Raw genomic sequence first — 18,423 nt, forward strand, 5'->3', positions numbered from 1 at the left:
CCAAAGGTCGTATTCTGGTCACCATCTCTGGTCTCTCGTCTCTCACAAGCCAGTCACTGATTGGCTAATCCAAATGATTAGCCAATCAGTGACCAGCTTGTGAGAGGCGAAAGACCAGAGACAGTGACCAGAATACGGCCCCAGGTGTTAAATAATTCTCACCCAAAACCTAAAGCCTGGTATCAGAAAAAATTGACTTCACTAACATTTTTGGGCTCTTCCAGAGTCCTGCTTCAGGTGAACATTGCCTTTTCTTTGACAGAACACCAATTTAAAATCAATTTTAAATTGGTGTTCTGTCAAAGAACTCCATACAATAGCACCAGAAACAGCATCTGATTATTATAGTTTTTGTATAAAGGGTTAGTTGTATAAAGTCTCTAGAACAGCAATTTTATCATTTTCATGAAAATAGTTCTTGCCTTTTCTATTCATGCTCTGATCTCTATACTATGATCCCAGTTATTATTCAAGACAATTCCCAAGTAATTAAATTTTTCTACTATTTCAATTTCTTTTGATCCAACCATCAACTTGCTCTGAGTTGATGTCTGACTTATGACCATATATTTGGTCTTTTTGATGTTGAGATTTATACCATATTTTTCACTTAAGGTTCTGACTTGATTTAGCATCATCTGAAGGTCTTTAAAATTTGTGAAGAGTAGTGCCATGTCATTGGCATAATAAATGTTCAAATATTCTCCATTTGATTTGATGTGTATGTCTAGATCAACCAGCGCTTCTGAAAAAATACTTTCGGAGTATATGTTGAAGAGTGGGGGGATAATGCATAACCTTGTTGTACACCTCTGTGGATCTGAATTTTCAATGTCAGTTGACCTTCCACCCTGATCTGTATGGTTTGATTCCAGTAAAGGTTGCTGATGATTTTGATGTCTTTGTTGTCAGTGCCAATTCTCTGCAGCACCTGGATTATCTTTTCATGTTGACTTCTCTTGAAAGCCTTTTTATAATCTAAAAAACATGTGTATGTCACATCCTATATCTCTGCATCTTTGTATGAGAACCTGCATTGTAAATAGGACCTCTCTACTGCCCATAGAATTCCAAAGCCAAATTGTGTTCCTCCAGTGTTCTCTTCACATTTTTTATAAATTCTATTATAAATGATTTTTAAGACTTTGAGCACCCAACTCATAAGGCTGATCGTTCTGTATTCATCACATGACTTAGCATTGACTTTTTTGATATTTTGACAAAAGTTGATTGCAACCAATCATTTGGAATGATGCCTGTGTCATAGATGGCATTGAAGAATTCTGTTAGTTCATTAATGTTTACTTCTGATAGGAGTTTCAACATCTCTACAGGGATATTATCTGGACCATTTGCTTTCCTGTTTTTCAATGTTCTAAAGGCTCTTATAACTTCACTCTCCAGTATTGATGTTCTGATATTACTGTTTATGATAGGTCGTTCTCCTCTATTGTCATTGAATAGTTTTTCTATGTATTCTTTCCATATTTGCTTATTTTTTATATCTACTGATTAGAATCTATAAAATTCAAATTTTATAGGTTAATCTGTTGGATTTCTTTCTTTCTGTTTATTAAATTTACTTTAAATATTTTAAATATATGTACTATCTTAAAAATGAATAAAGTGCTACGTAATTAATGAGTTTTTATTTTTAAATTAATTTTTGATTATCTAACATACAACTTTGAGAGTTAAAAAAATTTTTAGAAGAGATTTATTTTGAGCTTGATTATTCTTGGTAACTTAATTTCTGAGTATTAGTATATTTAGTATATTATCTTAGTTGAAACTTTGTCTGGATTAGCTAAAATTAAGATATTATATTAGTACATCTGACTCAGATAATATTTATTACATAGCATAAATAAACTGTAAATTATGTTGCCAAATTATATGGAAAAAAGCTATGTCTGATGACAAATTCTATTAATCAGATTTAAAATTAAATTTCTATGAACAAACAGTTCCCATTTTCTTGATTTTTTTATTAATACTTTGCTATAATTATAAAAGATAAATTATTATATTTAATAAATAAATTTTTGAAATAAAATATTCAAATATATGTTTTTGTAGAGTATGTTCTTTGAAAGATTGAATATTTAAAATTAATAATAACTCATCATGATCAACTTATAAAATAAAATTAAATTAAGAAATCATATTAATAGTTTTTAAAATTTATATTTATAGTTTCAAATTATTAAAATGTAATAAGTAATCTTTTTGAACTTTTTAAGGATAGTAATCATAATTAAAGTGTTCTATTCAAGGTCATCTGAAAAGACAGCTAACAACTGAAATTCAGTCAAATTTATAACAATAGGAATGTTTTTGAAACATGCAGAAGTGATTTTATGAGGAAAAAATAGTTTCAAAAATTATCATCAGGAAAAATTTGATATTGCAAGTAGAAAGAAAATACAATGGCTGCATTCAGCAGACTTAGTAGTTCCAGAGCTGTTGAGTATTTTTCTGCTGAATGTCCTCTAGAATAGCTCTGTTTCAGAACATGTTTAGTGTTTTGATATCACATTTAGTAGCATTTATGCTACCTATCACTAGCTGCAACTGACCAATGACAGCTGCTTCCTGTTCCAATGTATATGTCACTTATCATTCAACAGAAAAAACTACATAACAGCTGACAATTGAAACACGTTTTTCTCAGTTACAACTGTTGACTCTGTTGAATACAGTCAATGATATGATTTCTAAGTCACAAAGTGTCAAACAAGTGAATCAGAAATCTACTTAGGGAGTATGATCAATAAATATTATTGTGTTGCTTTATACACAAAAGAGCTATCATGTTATAATGCCAAAATTGTGCTAGACTCAACCTTCCTCTAACCAGATGATTTATTTATATTTGATTTAACAATTTATGATTTTTGTAACATATTCAATTCTTTATCTTGTTCTAATGTTGAATATCTTGAGTTTCAACCTGATGACTCATTAAATAAGTTGACTGATTTGTTTAAATATGATTATTTACTGTTAAGATTGACTAGTTTATAATTACTTGTTCAACTTTACAAAAATACAAAAACAAATATAATTGAATGTTATTTGAAAAATTAAATTTCTTATATGTGATATCACATAAGTTGTCTACAGTTATAACTGTAGATAATTTATAATTTAGATCACATATAACTTATTCAATTTTACAAAAATACAAAACTGGTAATTAGGCATATTTGATTATCTGGTACCACTCTGATTCCATAGATGTGAGATTAATGAACTGTGTATTTATTTATATTAAATTCATATTATTAAAAGATATTATTTAATCATACAAAGCTTTTATTTATTTAGACTAACCAACCATTAATCAAAGATTTATTTGAAGATTTAAGAGATGGAACTTGTTTATTATCATTGTTAGAAATATTATGTCAAAAAGAACTGGTATGTTTTGTTTTTAAATATGTAGATTAAAATAAATTCATATTTTAAATTATAATAATGTGGGTTATTTATGTTTAATAGTATGTTTGCATCTGTTAATAATTTTAACTTTTATATTGTTTTGTAAAGTTGTTGGAAAACATAATAAATAATAAAACTGTTAGAATTTAATAATATATTTTATTTTATAATAATTATATATTCTAATTTAAAATAAGAATACACTCAAACCTGTTTTTGTGCGATCTATTTTTGTGCGATTTTTTATTTGTGCGATTTGTTTTGTGTGATTTTTTGAATTTCAATCAAATTGGTATACTGCACAAAAATAATTGCACAAAACACATTTTATACACAATATAAAAATACAAAGTAAAAAGTAAATAATTAAGATTTATTGATACTTATAAACTTAAGAGTTAAATTAGTTTTTTGTTCAAGTAATTGAAGTTCATAAATGTATATAAAAATTAGTTAAAATTTTAAATTTATGAATTTAAAACTAATTCTATGAAATATATATAAATTTTAAATTAAATTTTAGCCAAGGGAGAAAGGACGCTTAAAATTGCATCATCTTAATAATGTTGGACGTGCCTTAAAAGTACTTGAAGAAAATAATGTAAGAATTTTTTATTTGAATTACACATAAATAGATAATGTATTATAAATACATCCAATTCCATTATAATAAATATCCATGGTAGATATGTTCCTGAAATATTCACGTAAAAAAATTCTGTAAAAATCTTTTAGAAGGATTTTCAGATACTGTTTACATGGAAAAATGGAAGATTCTTTCCAGACCTTAAAAATTAGTAAAAATAATGATAAGTCAATTAATTTAATAGGAAGTGTTTAAACAAAATATTTCAATTTTACTTAATGAAGCAGAGGAGGGGCTATTGTAACTTACTTATCAGCAGAATTTAATAAATTCATATTATTCACTCAAATTTTATTTTTATTTGACTTTTTCAATTAAACAGCAAAGTACTTCTAGCTTTTAACACCAAATGGCATACAAAAACTATTTCCCATTGAAAGAAATCAGAAGTAATGCGATCATATAAACATATTATCAAACTTCGAACTAAACTTTTTCTCACTGCTTTAAATGTGGAATAAAGTTGGAATGAAAGACTGACTTGTTTCACATGTTCAAATAAGTTTTAAAAACAGCCAAATCTCAAAATTTACTTGAGTAATGTGTAGCAATCATATGCAAATTCTGATAGCTAGATGGCTGAGATGGTTAAGGCAACAGCTCACTACTCTAGGACCCAAAATTGAATCCAGGCAAACTCCAGGAATTTTTCATGAGTGGTCCACCCTGTATACGTTAGGTCATGTCTTTCACTATCTGCTTGCTCTCATCCTGGACCTTGCTGATCCTGAAAAGAAAAAGGCTTTCTTAGTTTCCATGTTCAGAAAGAGTTTTTAAAAGAAATATAAATTTTATTTAAAAACTGCAATTTTCTAGAAAAGGAAGTAAATATATATATTTATTTTCTATTTTTAGAATTAAAATCAAATGGATATTTTTTAAAAAAGAAAATTTATTGAAATGTGTTAGGTCAAAACAAATTATGTAAAAAGAGAATTGAATTTCATAATTAAATACTTTAAATTTGTAATCTGAATACTTTGGTATTTTAAGTGTTTCAATTCCAATATTCAAATAGGTGAAGACTTAAGACTGCAATCAAACCAGATGCTTTTATTTACAATTCAAGTATCATGTTAGTTACAAAATGTTTATGCAATTCTGGGTTACTATTGTTATAAACCCCCTTGTCAGAATATAATAGAATTTCACTTCCAGACCATGTTTCTTTTTTACATCATTTTGATTTATGTTAAATCAAAATCATGTAAAAAAATCCATGTAAAAACAGAATTGCATGTTATTGTTAAAGTTTAATAAATGAATAAATGTATTACATTTATTATATTTTAAAATATAAGTATTTATTAAGCTTTATATTTAGGTTATTAGGATAATAAATTTAGATAATCCAATCAGTTTTTAAAAAATTAGTTAATTAGATAATTATTGAATTACTCATTGCTTAACCTGTTTAGTAGACACTAATGCTGGATTTTTAAGCATAAAGCATTATTTTATATTATCTTAAGATTATATTCAATTATAATAATATGCTTATTTTATAAATTGTTTTCATTTTAGGTAAAACTTGTCAACATAAGTACCAATGATATTGTTGATGGAAATCCAAAGCTCACATTAGGTTTAGTTTGGAGTATCATTTTACATTGGCAGGTAAAAATTTAACAAATGAATAACAATTATTTTTAAGTTATTAAATTGTACTTTTGGGTTAGAATTATGAATTGATTAGTAAAAAGTTATAAGCAGCTAATATGAATAATGTCTTAAAATAATGTTAAGAAAAAAGCTCTTTCATTGTTGTTAATAAGCTTTTTCAAGCATATAACAAAATTCTCAAATTTAAACTTGAAAGTTGGCATTGAGTGAAAGTGAATTGAATTGATTAATTATTCTAATTTTAATTAAGTTTTCTACCATATGAAATGCTTCTGTAATTTAGCAAAAGTTATTTTGGAAGAAGGGTGAAGGGAAAAAAAGGAGTTAAACAGGAAATTCAGAGTCCAGCATGTATTTTTATTTTAAGAAATATCATACAGTTAGGTTTGTACATTTTTGATTGTACAAGCTAATGCATACTTTTGGTAGAGAAGTTAAATTCAACTTATGTCCCAAAAATCCTGGTTTCAAAACTTTTTTAAAAAAAAAATATACAAGTTCAAATTTTGATTAAAAAAATTCATGAATATACTGAATTATTATGTCTAATAAAATATTTATTACATATGTCTATATATATACAATAGAACCTGCAAAAACTGGAACTTGATAGGACTGTCTTGTTGTTTCATGACTTACAGGTTTCTGGCCATTGATAGCTCTTACTATTTTTCTATTGCTCTCTATTTCCTATACAAATACCTTGAAAGTGTTTCCTTTTAAGATTGGGTGAAAAATTAAGTTTTTTGCAATGTACATACAGTAGAGCATCTATTATCCAAATATCATCAATCGAAACATCAGTTAACCGAAAGCGTTCCAGTCGGCAAATTTAAATTTCTGCTAGTGTTGTGGTGATGCAGCACTCTCCCCCTCCCTGCCAACCTAAACTGTAGGCCTAGTTTAATGTACTATTTTATGTAAGGTATGTATTTTTAAGATGTGTGATTCAAAATATCTACAGTACAGTTTTGTGTTTAATATATTTTTTCGTAAGTGATCAGTTATCTGAACAACCCCAGTCCTGAATTGTTTTGTATAGTCGATGCTCTACTGTATTCAAATTGCATTTATTATAGATACCTTTATGTATTGTAAAGATTTTACATGTATAAGTGGGCAAAGTCCATTTTTTAATAAAACAATCTAATGTCATTTGCTTAGTTATCTTTGGTTTTTTAATGAGGTTATTGAAACAAATTTCTAAGTCTGTAATCTTATCGATAAGTTCTTGGTCTTCTTTAGCTTTTCCAAATTCCATCAAATCTTTTATGTAGCTGAACCTTGTGTTTGATTTAAAAGTTCATGCTCTACTATCAGCTGGGTTGGGTTTGTTATTGCAAAATTCTTACTAAGTATAATTATGCTGTGATGCTGAACTCATTCCTAACTACTACTTGATTCTTCCCTCTGCTAGAATTCTAACTAGTTCAGTCAGCATGTTTTGTATATGCTAACTTCTGCTAGTGACATCATTGTTTTTGTTTTGTTGTATGATTTGCAAGATGGCTGTTTATGTTGGACTAAATATAATTTTTATAATCATTATAAAATTATTATAATTATGATAATTTATTTTATAAAAATTTTATCATAAAATTATGATTATTACATCATTTGTCATTTTTAGACATGATCAGTCCAACTTTCTAACACAGCCCACTGTTCAAGGGTACACAGAACATTCCTTAGCTGCACCCTCCTAGCCAATTAGATTTCTTACTTAGCATTCTATGTTACTGAATGCTACCCAGTCTTCTTTATCATCTTTATTGTTATCTTCTTTAGTTAGAAGTCCACAATTTCATTAAGGTTTATATCATAAATTTCTGTGGAAAAAATACACAAGCTCAAAATAACAATGCCAAAGAAAATAGAAGACTGAATCTTTCAGGATGCTTTGAAACTCTTTCTAATGAAGACTAATTTATTTCTTGATAGATGACATCAATATGAAACACAGAATACATGAATTTCCTGCTTTTGTGTCTATATTTCTTTGTATTTGGATTGTAATAGCATGATATCTTTCATTTCATCCAAGTGTCACAAGTTCTGGCTTTTAGAGAACATTTGTTAGGTTAATGTAATTGTTTTACTGAAAAATATTCAAAATTCTACTTTTGGAAGGTTTCTGGCTTTTGCATACTTGTATATAGAAGTAAAGATGGTTAAAATTAAAGAATATTTTTTCCGAAACAAATATATACATAGAATGTATAGAAAAAATATATATATTTAATTTTCAGAATAAATTTTGATTAATAATCATCTATTTTTATAAAAGAGACAGACTGCATTTGTTTTTTATTTGTAGTTATTAATGCAGATCTTTTCCATATACTAATACAGACACAACCATGAAATTCCAGCAAAGTTAAAATTTAATAAAACTAACATTTTTAATCATACTTTAATTGTTGTCATTAGGCAATGAATTTAGAATAAATAAATAGAACATGATTTGAAAAATAGAACATTTAAGAACTTACGTTGTTTGTTTTGCTCTCATACAGTACGTTTGTATTTATTTATATGTATGTATGTAAGGAACATTGTTAAATTTATATTTATTCTGTTCGGTTTCATTCCATAAAAAATATTTATTCACTTATTCACTTTCAGAAACACTGTTTTTAAATGTTCTATTTTTTAAATCTTGTTTTATTTCTTTATTATAAATGCATTACTTGATGATGACCATTAAAGTATGGATGAAAATATTAGTTTTATTAAATTTTAACTTTGCTGGGATTTGCAAGGTGGTGTCAGCATTATTTTTGTTTCCAGTTTTGTTTATTTATATTTTTATATACCAAATTTGCAATTTTGCTAGTTTTAGAAGGATCTATTTGTTTTAGTACTTTGATAAACTCCCATTTTAATCATTCTCAAGAAAATGATTGCTTTAGTTATAATTCATTCTTATTCTATTTTAAATGTATTTGGACTGGAATAAAGATGTTCAATTATCTAGTATATCATAGTAAAATGTTCTTAGACTGTTTTACTAAAATTTGTATCTGAAGATGGATTACAAGTCTAAAAAAGTTTAATTATTAAAGATTTTATGCATTATAGTTGACAATTTCCTATCTGGGACTATACACTTTTTGGATTTTTGAATTGTAGTTCTGTATTTACATACTGTATACTAGCATTTATAAAAGTAAGGATTCCCTAGGGTTCCACTAATTATTAACATGATAGACATGGGATATTCAAGCCTTTGTGTTTGATGATAAATCATTTTTGACATATTTTCTTTATAGATCTTCATTTCTTAAGAAAAATTACTCTCTCCTGTATGTTGAAAATAAATGAAATGTCCATGAGTAGCAGAAATATGTCTGACTTGTAAAAGACTGTTGCATATGACTGTTGTTTTGCAGACTAGTGACTTTCCATACTCTATGAAAAATCTTCAGTTTTTGGAATTTCAGATAGGAGATTGTCAATTTTATTAGATATTTTTTGTTACTTGTATAATTCCACTAAATATGTATTTTTTGATTTAAGATTCAATATTGTAAAATCTATTGCTGTGTTTATCTGATTACAAACCAACCTTTTAATTTTTTCATGGTTTAAAAATGTCCCTTGATTAGAATCAGGATCATTAATGCGGCCAGTGATGCCGTTTACCGACATAGTTGAGAGTTTGGAAAACTATTGCTGGAAGCCACCATAGGCAAGTTTCCATGATTTTGTATGCATGCGTGAAAGGTATTGAGTTTCTTGAGAAGTCATTGCAAGTACGTTTAAAAAGTGTTCAATCTTGAATGCACTTGACGGCACAAAAGATGATGCTCTGTATGAAAACAGCGACAAAGAATCAAATGACAATGAATCTGAGTCATTGGATGACAGCAACTGAACAATTAAATGGTGTAAAATTTATTCCTTATGCTTGATTAACAAATTTTTATTTTTGATTTCCTGGGGTTGGCTTACAATCGATGTCTGTTTATAATCGAATAAATATGGTATTTTTATCTTTTAAAATTGATGACATTAACAATTAATATTGAATTACAATGAAATGAACAACCAATAAAGATATTAATTTTTATATATTCATTTTTTATTAATTTTTAATTTAAATGAAATGAAATAATCTGTTTTAGAATTTACTATTTTTTGTCTTTTAATTGTTTTTATAAATCATAATCAATCCAGTAATCTAAATAAATTCATTTGTAAATTTAAAAGTTTTTTACATTTTTTATATATAATTTTTTTACATAGCATAATGTTTAATAATTTATAATAGGTTCATGGAATATTAAGAAGTGTAGCTCATGAAAGCCAACAAACTAATCTCGAAAAAACTCTTTTAGCGTGGTGCAGAGATGCAACTAAAGGGTAACTGTATTGTTTAATTTCAATATAATAATTAATTATTATTATGTTAAGTTATATTAACATTAAAATTATTAATGTTTTTGCTATATTTTAAATATGTAAATTTTAAAATTAATGTAATGGAATTTGTACAGTTTAAAATTGATATATCTAATACAGTAGAACTCGGATAAGTCAAATATTTTTAATTTGAGTTTGGGATGATTCCAATATTTTCTCTAAACCCTTGAATTTCCTATAAAAGTAATGTAAAAAATTTTTCTTTAATTCAATCTTTTTTTGATTAATCCAAAGTAAAATTATGAGAAGTTTTAAAAAAAATCACTTGCACTATTGAGATGAAATGTGTGTTTAGGCACTAATGTTAGTAACATTGATTAGAAAATTCTAGAGTACAGTATCCAGCATGTTTCTTACTCTCAACTTAATTAAAATTTTTCCTTTTAGCTTTAAGGAGAGAGTGATTGAAAATAAGGGCAAAGTAAAGGACATGGGAAAACATATCTGAAGTTTTTGATCACTTAATTAATTTGTATTCTGAAGTATATAATCATTAAGTACAGTTACATTAGTTTTAATATTAATGTTTCTATCAGCAGATAAAACTATTACCATGTTTGAATACAGTGGCTCTCAAAAGTATAGATAATCAACATTTTATTACTTTTCAGAACTGTTAGGAATTTAAGAGAAATGTAAATGATTTCATTTATATGCAAATTACTTTACACTGATTTTTTGATAATTTTAAAATTAAAGATCATTATATTAATAATTATTTCCTGTTTTGTTAAGAACATGCATTATTTCCTGCATTGTTAAGAAATACTTAATATTTAAAACAATAAAAACATACAGATTATCTATATTTTTGGGATGCACTGTACTATACTGTACATAAAAAAAATAGTACAATACTGTTTTTGGAGTGGTTAAATAAATTAGATGATTTTCTGTGATTTCAGTTCTTAAAATATTAACATCACTAATGGCATTTGTGATTGGACTTGGGAGTGGCTTAATTGTGTGATAAACTATGTTTGTGTGTATGTTGTAATTTTCTATGTATTCCTATGTCTACATATGTATGTACAGTATTTTGTACATACATATGTACAAAATAGTATAGTATGTACAGTACATATACATATTGTACTGTATTTTGTCCTGTCATCATGTCACCAAACCTATTTGTTTTCATTACAAAATCAACAATCAATTCAACCATTTAAAATTTTATTCATTAAGGGAAAAACTGTAATTGACAAAAGTATTGTAACATTAAAAACTATAATGTAATGCAGTACCTGTACTTCACTGTAATATAATTGTATTAAATACTGTAATAAATTGTTTGTTAACTTACTGTTATATATTTAAATATTTTTATGCCAATACTTGAACTTGTCTAATTCAGTTTTGAATAATTTGATTTTTTTTTTTTTTTTTGGCAGTTCCTTCAACTTCAAATTATCTAAGTTCTACTGTATTTTATTGTAAAATTAATAAAGTTGATAAAAACCATCTTAAGTTAATATTAACATATAATAATTTTAATAATATGTAATAATTATACACATATCCCCTGTATAACAGAGTAGTTAGGTTCTGAAAAAGTAGTGTTATGTAAATCTGTGCTATATGAAACATAGTATGAAACATAGGGTTAGGTTTCAAAAGTTAGCAAAAATATACTACTATTTTTTTTTAATTAAGAAAAATATGTTTATTAACGCAATCAATAATTAACTAACAATAACAATCAATAGTATTGCGTGTTAATATTAATTTTTTTCTTCACTGCTAAACGTAGTTAAACAGGGAAATTTTCTTTTTGGCAGAATATCGTCACCTTCTGAGTTGTCTTGTTGATTGAAGTATCAGCAACATCTTGATTTTTCTTTACTTTTTTTTTTTTCACAAAATCTGATATCTTCATTTACTTGCATTTGTCTAAGAGATCTTTAAAAATTTAATCGTTTTATATAGTAAGTTTTTAATTTAATCTATAAAAATGAAACACATTGGCAGTCTTTTGGGTTCATTTAGAGCACTGTCACGAATGACAGTGACACTTGGTTTATAGAAAAATAGAATAGAATGATAGGACAAGGAAGAAGAAAAATTGTTCAGTTTTCATTAAAGAAAACAATGTAAAATGCACAAAACAAGATTGAAAATTTCAATATTCTAAACTTCATGGGTAAATATGAGACAACATTTATGTTCGCTTGAATTAAAATAATATCAAATGGTGGAGATTGCACTTAAAAATTGTGGCATTTTGTAAGAGAATGTCTCCAATTTTCAAACTGTGTTAGATCAAAACCGTATTATAGGAATGCCATATTGTATGAGGGATACCTGAACACAATGTTCCCTCTAATTTTCTTCGTAGCTGAGCGGAACGTGTACTGTACTTCTCTGAGCAAAAATTTTTTTGCTCAGAGAAGTACAGTACACGTTCCGCTCAGCAGATTCTGAACAAAAAATTTTTCTGAGCATATATATATATACATATAAAATCTTATTTTTTCCTATAAAAATTAAAATAATTAATTATAAAGTAGAGATTAAAATTAATTTTAAAACATAATTCCATACAAAATATTATCTTTTCTCAATGTCTTAATGTATTTTAATTGAAATATACATAGCAATAATCATGTTTCAGACAGAGTGATAAATAAGTAAACAACAATTCAAATCAGTGTGTGTGCTCGCCTGCACTGCACATAAATTCTCACACGTGGCAACAATTTGATCAGTGCACAGCCGCGCAGCTTAGAGGGATCATTGCCTGAACATAATTGTAATCTGAATATTGCTTTTTAAAAAGCTGAAAATGTTTGTTAAATAAATTTTTCTTGGTGGATTTTTTCAGGCTTTTGAATACTTATTTCAATGTAAATATAATGTAAATGAATATTACTTAAATTTTAAGACTGATAAAATTCTTTAAAGCAAATTGGTTTTTCATAGGAAAAATATTTTTAGTAGTATTCTCTTTGTTATATTTGTTTATCTTCAGATAGTAGCATTAAGAACAGATTTTTGTTACTTTTTCATAGATATGCAAATTGGTTTCTTAATGTGCATGTGTTTCTTGGCAGTTAAAATGTCTTAAATATGGAATATTAAATGTCTTTGTATTGGAATAATAAATAATTTATTTTTATATTAATTTTTTTTGTAAATATTAAATATAAATAGTAATATTTAGATAAAAATAGATAATTTTTATCTGTGTTAATGTTTTACTGTACGATGTAATTATGCAAATAATGAAATTTTAAATAACTTTAATTTTAGGTATGCTGGAGTTGATATTCGCAATTTCACAACAAGTTGGAGTGATGGACTTGCATTTAATGCAATTATCCATCATTTTCGGTGAGCATGATAAATAAATAAATAATCAGTTCAATTATTTCAAAACTCATAAAAACTCTATTTTTTATTGTATAGACCTCACACTTTTGAGTATGAATCACTATTACGAAAAGATGCCAATTTTCGACTTGAACATGCCTTCAGTTGTGCACATAAATTTTTAGGAATTGAAAGGTTACTTGATCCTGAAGGTAAATATTATAAATCATTTTAAATATATTTTTTATATTTATATTTTGTTTTTTGTTTTAACTGATTAGAAATTGAATTATTCTATTAAAAGTCTAACTACTTAAACTTTTTAATTTTTAATAATATGTAATAATTAAATTAGATACTGTAGGAATATTATATATACAGTAGGACCTTGATTTAATGGATTAATTGGAAAAGGGATGTCCACTATTGCTGAAAGTCCATTAAATCAAATGTATTTTAAAAACATATGTTACTGAATAATAATGAACTTATAATGTACAGGATGTATTAAAATGTTATAATGTGTAAGTATGAATAAAATATTATAATGAACATTGAGTAATTTATACTTATTGATTCTTAGTATCTTATATTCATGAATAAAAAAAAGGTTATAAATCTTTCATGTAGGGCAGAAATTTTTGTTTGTTCAATTTTAAGTCCATTAAATTGAGGGTCTATTGAATTTATGAGTTGAATTTAATGTGATTTTATAATACACAGGTATGTCTATTATATTTCAAAATTAGTCAAAATTATTTCTTGTTTCTTGAGATCCTGAAGAAATAATGATTTTTATTGGTTAACATCAATCCAACCTATTAAGCAAAATTAACAAACTGTATTTGTTATCTTATTTTGGAAATACCATCTTAGTTCTGTGCGATAGTTGCAAGTCAGTTTTATGGACAAATTTATTGAACTTATAAAATGTCATATTAATTCTTTTTGAAAAGTATTCTTTTGTACAATTAGTCTAAAAATTAATTAGATTTAAATTAATTAGGCTAAATAAATTATAAATTAAATATTATTATTATTATTATTATTATCTCACATACAATATTGTATGATTCAAATGATCTAAATTTTTGTAAAAAATTTACTTGTTTTCTTAAAAGATTAATGATGTTTTCTAAAAATAATTTTCTTATAGATGTAAATACTTCCCGTCCTGATAAAAAGTCTGTGATGATGTATGTGATGTGTTTTTTCCAAGCTCTTCCTCATCATAACATTCCATTGAGAAGATTACATTCGAGTGAAGTGTCAGATTCTGTAAGATTTTGTGTTAAATATTAATTGTTTTATATAGAAATTTATTATAAAAATTTATTATAAGAAGTTAATAAAATTTTTTAAGAATTGAATGAAAAAGTTGAAATGCTAATATGTAGCATTGCTGTTATCATACCATTATTGATTATTTTATTGAACAACATTGCAGAGCACTTCCAAATTTTTACTGTTTTGACACAGTTTTACTTTTACATCATTTGTAAGAATTCATTCCCCATAGATTAACAAAATTTTTTAGATTGAAATAATGTTCTATTATTTAACACTTGTTATGTAATAAAACTAATTTTGTTATTAAATTATAAATATGTTTTTAGGTTATTAGAATGAAAGTTGTGATGCATTACAAAAGTAGATAAACTAGTTCTTTTATAGTGAAAGTTAATTCAGAAAATTTATTTAAAATCATTCTGTAATGAAATTGTATCATATTCATTACATTTAAATATACATCAAAGATTTATATATTTAAATTTAGCATCATTTGTCAAAAATATGAATACAGGATAGTTAAAAATCAAGTTCTTCTACTTAAAGGGTTCTGCAGCATGTTGTAAGGCTTCAAATGAGATGAAATTTAAACTGCAGGTACTTCAAATGATGTGCTCACCATTTATTTTAAAAATATTTAGTATGAAAAATTGCCAATATATGGCATTGTGACAATATAAGTCAACTGAACAGCATTACAGATGTTCAATGTGGCCTCCATCGTTGTCAGCAAAGTTTTCCATTTCCAAAATAGCTTTTTATATCACAGAACACAAAAGTCTACTGGAATTGCTAGAATATGATGTCTAATGCTGTCATTCAGCTGTTGCATCTTACACAATACACCTACTTGGTCAAAAAGTCCCATAACCATGTGTATTGTAAAGATGTCACACTCTGAAGGCTGGAGATGTCACAGCTGAAGGGCAGCATTACATAATTATGTTCTAGCAATTCCAGTAGACATCTGTTCTGTGATAAAAAATGCATTTTAGGAATGGAAAACTTTGTTGACAACGGAGACAACATTGAACATTTGTAATGTTGGTCAGTTGACTTATATTGTCACAGTGCCACATATTGGCAATTTTTCATACTAAATTTCTTTAAAATAAATGGTGAGCACATCATTTGAAGTACTAGCAGTTTAAATTTCATCCCATTTGGAGTCTTACGATTCACTGCAGGACCCTTTAAATAGAGGAACTTAATTTTTAACAACCCTGTATATTTGATATGTCAGTTGTTATATGTTCTTTAATTGTAATATCTAAACATCATTAAAATGAACTAATCAAAATAATAAAACTGGGTTTTTCTATTATTTTTAATAAAATGAATTGTTTAATATATTAGGAAGTTTCTGAAGGTGAACATGGTCATACTACAGGCATTAATGATGTAGCTGCTTATCAAAACACATTAGAAGAAGTTCTTACCTGGTTACTTGGTGCAGAAGAAAGACTTAATCAAGAAGGTCCAATAAAGGGCAGTGTTGAAGAAATCAAACAGTTATTTCATATTCATGAAGTATGTAATTTATTTTAAATTTATAATATTTGTTTAAAGTGTCAAATAATTTTATTATTTAAAATACTATTTTATACACTGCTGGCCATTAAAATTACAACACCAGCAAGGAATGATTATACGAACGTCAAAATCATATGAAAGGAAGAAGAGGTTGGGATATGCAAATGATTAGTATTTCAAAGCATTTAGACAATGCAGGAGGGACAAACGACATCTGAAGCACTGCATAAAAGAAAAGTTGTGCAGTGGATTTCTCATTCGGAAATTGCTTTGTAAGGTTGGGGTTTCATCAGAATATTGTGTTATGCCTCGAATAAGAAGAAGAAATGCTTACCAGCAATTGTCGGAATTCGATAGAGGCAGGATCATTGCCTATTGAGAGTGTGGATTATTGTTTCGTGATATTGCCACTCGCACTGGTCAAAATCCAACCACTGTCGTGCGAATATGGAATCGATGGGTTGCTGATGGTCATACTGAATGGCATGCAGGATCTCAATGCCCTCCCATGACTAACGCCCGAGAGGACAGACATATTGTGAGGTCAGCCGTGCAAAACCGTACAACCACATCACGGACCATTAGTAAGGAAATGGGCTTATTTGCAGCACGTCCAGTATCCGCTCATATGGTGCGACAACGTTTGCAGCAGCATGGACTGTCAGCACGGCGACCATTACTTTGGCTTCCCTCAACAATGCAGCATAGAGGGAGACAGCGACTCTGGTGCACCCAGTGACAAAGCTAGATACAGGAGTGGCACAATGTTGTCTTTTCAGATGAGTCCTGGTTCTGTGTGCAGCATTCTGATGGCCGTATATGTGTCTGGAGGCTCTAAGGAGACAACTCGTTGCCTGCTTGCATTCGATATCGGCATAGGGGCCCTGCACCTGGTGTGATGGTATGGGCAGCCATTGGGTACACAACACGCACATCTCTAGTTCGGATTGACAGTAATTTGAACGGAGTTCGGTACATTTCTGACATCTTACATCCAGTCGTTGTGCCCTATCTTCGAGGCCTGCGAAACACCATCTTCCAACAAGATAATGCAAGACCACATGTTGCATGTCGTGTTCTGACCTTCCTTGATACAGAGGGTATTTGATTGTTGCCCTGGCCTGCATGGTCTCCAGATCTCTCACCAATTGAAAACATCTGGTCATGGGTTGCTGAGAGACTGGGTCATGGGTTGCTGAGAGACCAGCTAATGCAGTTGATGAAGTGTGGCATAGACTTAAAGCAGCATGGAGTGAGTTGCCCGTTTCTGTCATCCAGGCCCAGTTCGACTCCATGTCTAACTGGATAAGGACCATTTTAGCTGCCAGGGATGGCAACTGTTTCTACTAATTTTGCACTCCAAACTGCTTGCAAATTTAATCATTTTGTCTTCATGCCATACTGTTTACGTAGAATAAATATCTTTTTTTTTATTTGCTTTCCTTCTTGGTGTTGCAATTTTAATGGCCAGCAGTATATTAGTATCAATTGATATTAGATAGACAGTTTTAGAAATAATTTGATTATTTACTTGAGGCATTTTACATCAATTTAAAATATTTGGAAGTGTTTTATTGACTCTGTTCAGCTGTTATAAATTTTGATAGTTTACTTAAATTAATTTATTTTTAATTTGTTTGAAAAGTACACAATAGAAAATATGAACAGAAAATGCTGTATTTTGCATCAGCATAAACATGTATTTGAGGGCAGTTCCTGCAAATAAATCAGTTTTAGTGTTTCAGATATGTGTAATTTTGCATATTGATTACATTTTGTGGATGAAAAATTTTAAACTGAACAATTATACAAATTTTGAATTTAGGATATTTTAGATTTACTTCCAAATTAGTAATTTATTTAATTATAGTAGAAACTTGATTTAATATATTTTTTCACCACTTTCTTCAAATTTTCATTAAACACAATTTGGAAGTATTATTATTTTGAAAATAAAAAACAATTTATTTGAGATAAAAGTAAGTGGAAAGTGATTTTAATACATAAGTTTTGAATAAAGTTAAAGTTTAAACATTTATTTACTAATATGATGTAAAATTTTAGAATAATAATTCTAAATGTTTAAATATGTTAATGCATTATATTTTTATTTTTATTTAATTGGGCTGCAATTTGAAAAAAATTGTAGA

General features: G+C 27.5%; 1 protein-coding gene across 6 annotated transcripts in view; it reads left to right on the forward strand.

Moving 5' to 3' along the window:
* The window catches only part of Dys (Dystrophin), a 514,896-nt gene that overhangs the window by 215,603 nt on the left and 280,870 nt on the right, over positions 1–18,423 (forward strand). For 5 of the 6 annotated variants that reach the window (XM_067286831.1, XM_067286830.1, XM_067286833.1 and 2 more), the window contains 8 exons: positions 3,331–3,423; positions 3,968–4,045; positions 5,615–5,707; positions 9,987–10,078; positions 13,391–13,471; positions 13,547–13,662; positions 14,607–14,728; positions 16,097–16,270. In XM_067286831.1, the coding sequence (XP_067142932.1) occupies positions 3,331–3,423; positions 3,968–4,045; positions 5,615–5,707; positions 9,987–10,078; positions 13,391–13,471; positions 13,547–13,662; positions 14,607–14,728; positions 16,097–16,270 (849 nt within the window). Of the gene's footprint in view, positions 1–3,328; positions 3,424–3,967; positions 4,046–5,614; positions 5,708–9,986; positions 10,079–13,390; positions 13,472–13,546; positions 13,663–14,606; positions 14,729–16,096; positions 16,271–18,423 lie in introns of all 6 variants that reach the window. The other variant, XM_067286836.1, reaches the window with a different exon arrangement.

The sequence above is a fragment of the Centruroides vittatus genome, unplaced genomic scaffold (genome assembly GCF_030686945.1).
Source record: "Centruroides vittatus isolate TY-2023 unplaced genomic scaffold, ASM3068694v2 scaffold_386, whole genome shotgun sequence".
Taxonomy (NCBI): domain Eukaryota; kingdom Metazoa; phylum Arthropoda; class Arachnida; order Scorpiones; family Buthidae; genus Centruroides; species Centruroides vittatus.